This window comes from Solanum tuberosum, unplaced genomic scaffold (genome assembly GCF_000226075.1).
Source record: "Solanum tuberosum cultivar DM 1-3 516 R44 unplaced genomic scaffold, SolTub_3.0 scf00027, whole genome shotgun sequence".
Taxonomy (NCBI): domain Eukaryota; kingdom Viridiplantae; phylum Streptophyta; class Magnoliopsida; order Solanales; family Solanaceae; genus Solanum; species Solanum tuberosum.
In genome coordinates, this window is record NW_006238953.1 from 940,182 (window position 1) to 941,946 (window position 1,765).

Here is a 1,765-nt window from a genome sequence, read left to right on the forward strand (position 1 = left end):
AGGAGAAGAGAAGCAAGATTCGTCAAGATCGTCGAGTTTGGCTTGTGGATTTCGTCGGGGCTGATCCCTACAAGGTATGTGAGATCCCATAACGTTGGGTTAGTTCACCCATGCGCCAAGCATGATTAATTCAGCGTATTTTTGTCCTAAAAAGATTGAGAATTTAATGTTTTTGATAGTTGTTCTAAAATTGATTTCGTTCTTGAATATGAGTTGGGATTAAGGAGTTTCTTGATGTTAAAGTGTTATTTTCTTGAGTAATTTGGGTTAGATTTTGTGTATATGATTTGGGTACATGAATCTAAAGTGAATTTGAGAAAAACAATTGGATAAAAACGATTTAGGATCAGAAAACGAGTTGAAGAACTTTTCAAACGCACCTGGGGAGGGCCAACCGCGTTGCGCCCCCATAGCGCCAGGAGGCTGGGGCGGTGATGAGTCCACAAATTGGACTCATTTAGGGCCTTATTTTGATAAGAATAGTGTCCTCGAATGCTTATTTTGTCTAAATTTCTTATGAAAACTCTTAGGGGTCGTTTGGTAGAGTGTATAAGAATAATGCAAAAATAGGGTGTATTAGTAATGCTTGCATTAGTAGTGCTTGCATTAGTAATACTTGCATTAGTTATGTCTGCATTATTTCTTATACACTGTTTGGTTTGATGTATTAGAAATAACAAATCTTGAATAATGTCTATTAAAAAAATGTATGTTTACAAAAATACCCTTCACACTTTATTTCTTTGTACACTTCCTTTACAACAAGGTTCTTTGCTAAAACATTATTTACTCCTATTCTTTTTTTTTCAAATATAAAATTAAATAGTTCGTTACTATATTGAAATAAGATTAAAAAAAAAGAAGAAGAAGAAGATGCCAGCTCCATTATTAGTAGATTTATAAAATGAATTTCATTTGAAGCTGTGACAATGTCTCCAGGCCTCATGCCTGCTCCACTGATCATATTTTCACAAGCTGCAACAATGAAATGCACCTGCAACGTAACAACGTAACATACATGGTAATTGAATACATGCACTTCCCAGTAAATACATTCTCGAATGATGAATGATAAAGGAAGGACTCACCTCTACTCCAAAAGGCCTAATTTCACCAAGAGCTTTTGTTGCACCTAAAACAACGGCAGCCCCTCCCATGTCATACTTCATTAGCTCAATCTTCGAACCAGCTCCAGTCTTGAGGTTGTAGCCACCACTAGGGAGCACAAAAACAAACGTTCAACAAATCATAACGTAAGAATAATAGAAGATAGATATCTATTTACCTGTCAAAAGTTAATCCCTTCCCAACCAAGGCTATCTTCCTTTTGTGTTCGTTAGTAAGAGTTTTAAAACATAAATGGATGAAGTAAGGAGGATTTTCAGTAGTTGCTGCAGCAACAGATAAATAGGCTCCCATTTTCAATTCTTTGCACTGCTCAGCATCTAAAATGTTTACAGAAATGACATCGCTAAAAGTGGACACAATCTTTTTAGCCTCTTCAGCAAGTACCCCTGCAGCACAAAGTCGATATATTAATTCTCACTTTAATACCAATCCTCTGTATGTACATGCTTCCCTTTAAACTTTTTCCAGTTTCTTGCACGCCATGTGTGGTAGAGAATAGCCCCACATATAGCTGCAAATGTCTCTTTCTGAAACTGTTTCCAATGCTTCCTTTTTGTTCTCTCCAAAACCTGTTTAATCCCATTGTTTGTCATTGTTATGCCTGTCCACTGTGTTATCCCCTGCCATACATCTTTTA

At 36.5% G+C, this 1,765-nt stretch overlaps 1 protein-coding gene across 1 annotated transcript in view; it reads right to left on the bottom strand.

Annotated features, from left to right (window-relative positions):
• Positions 1-1,721, bottom strand: part of LOC107059602 (leucine aminopeptidase, chloroplastic-like) — a 4,373-nt gene extending 2,652 nt beyond the window's left edge. Inside the window, exons 1-4 of the mRNA XM_015306299.1 lie at positions 1,634-1,721; positions 1,286-1,514; positions 1,089-1,215; positions 878-994 (exon numbers count right to left, since the gene is read on the bottom strand). Of these exons, the coding sequence (XP_015161785.1) occupies positions 878-994; positions 1,089-1,215; positions 1,286-1,514; positions 1,634-1,721 (561 nt within the window). The remainder of the gene's footprint in view (positions 1-877; positions 995-1,088; positions 1,216-1,285; positions 1,515-1,633) is intronic.
• Positions 1,722-1,765: the final 44 nt, after the last annotated feature.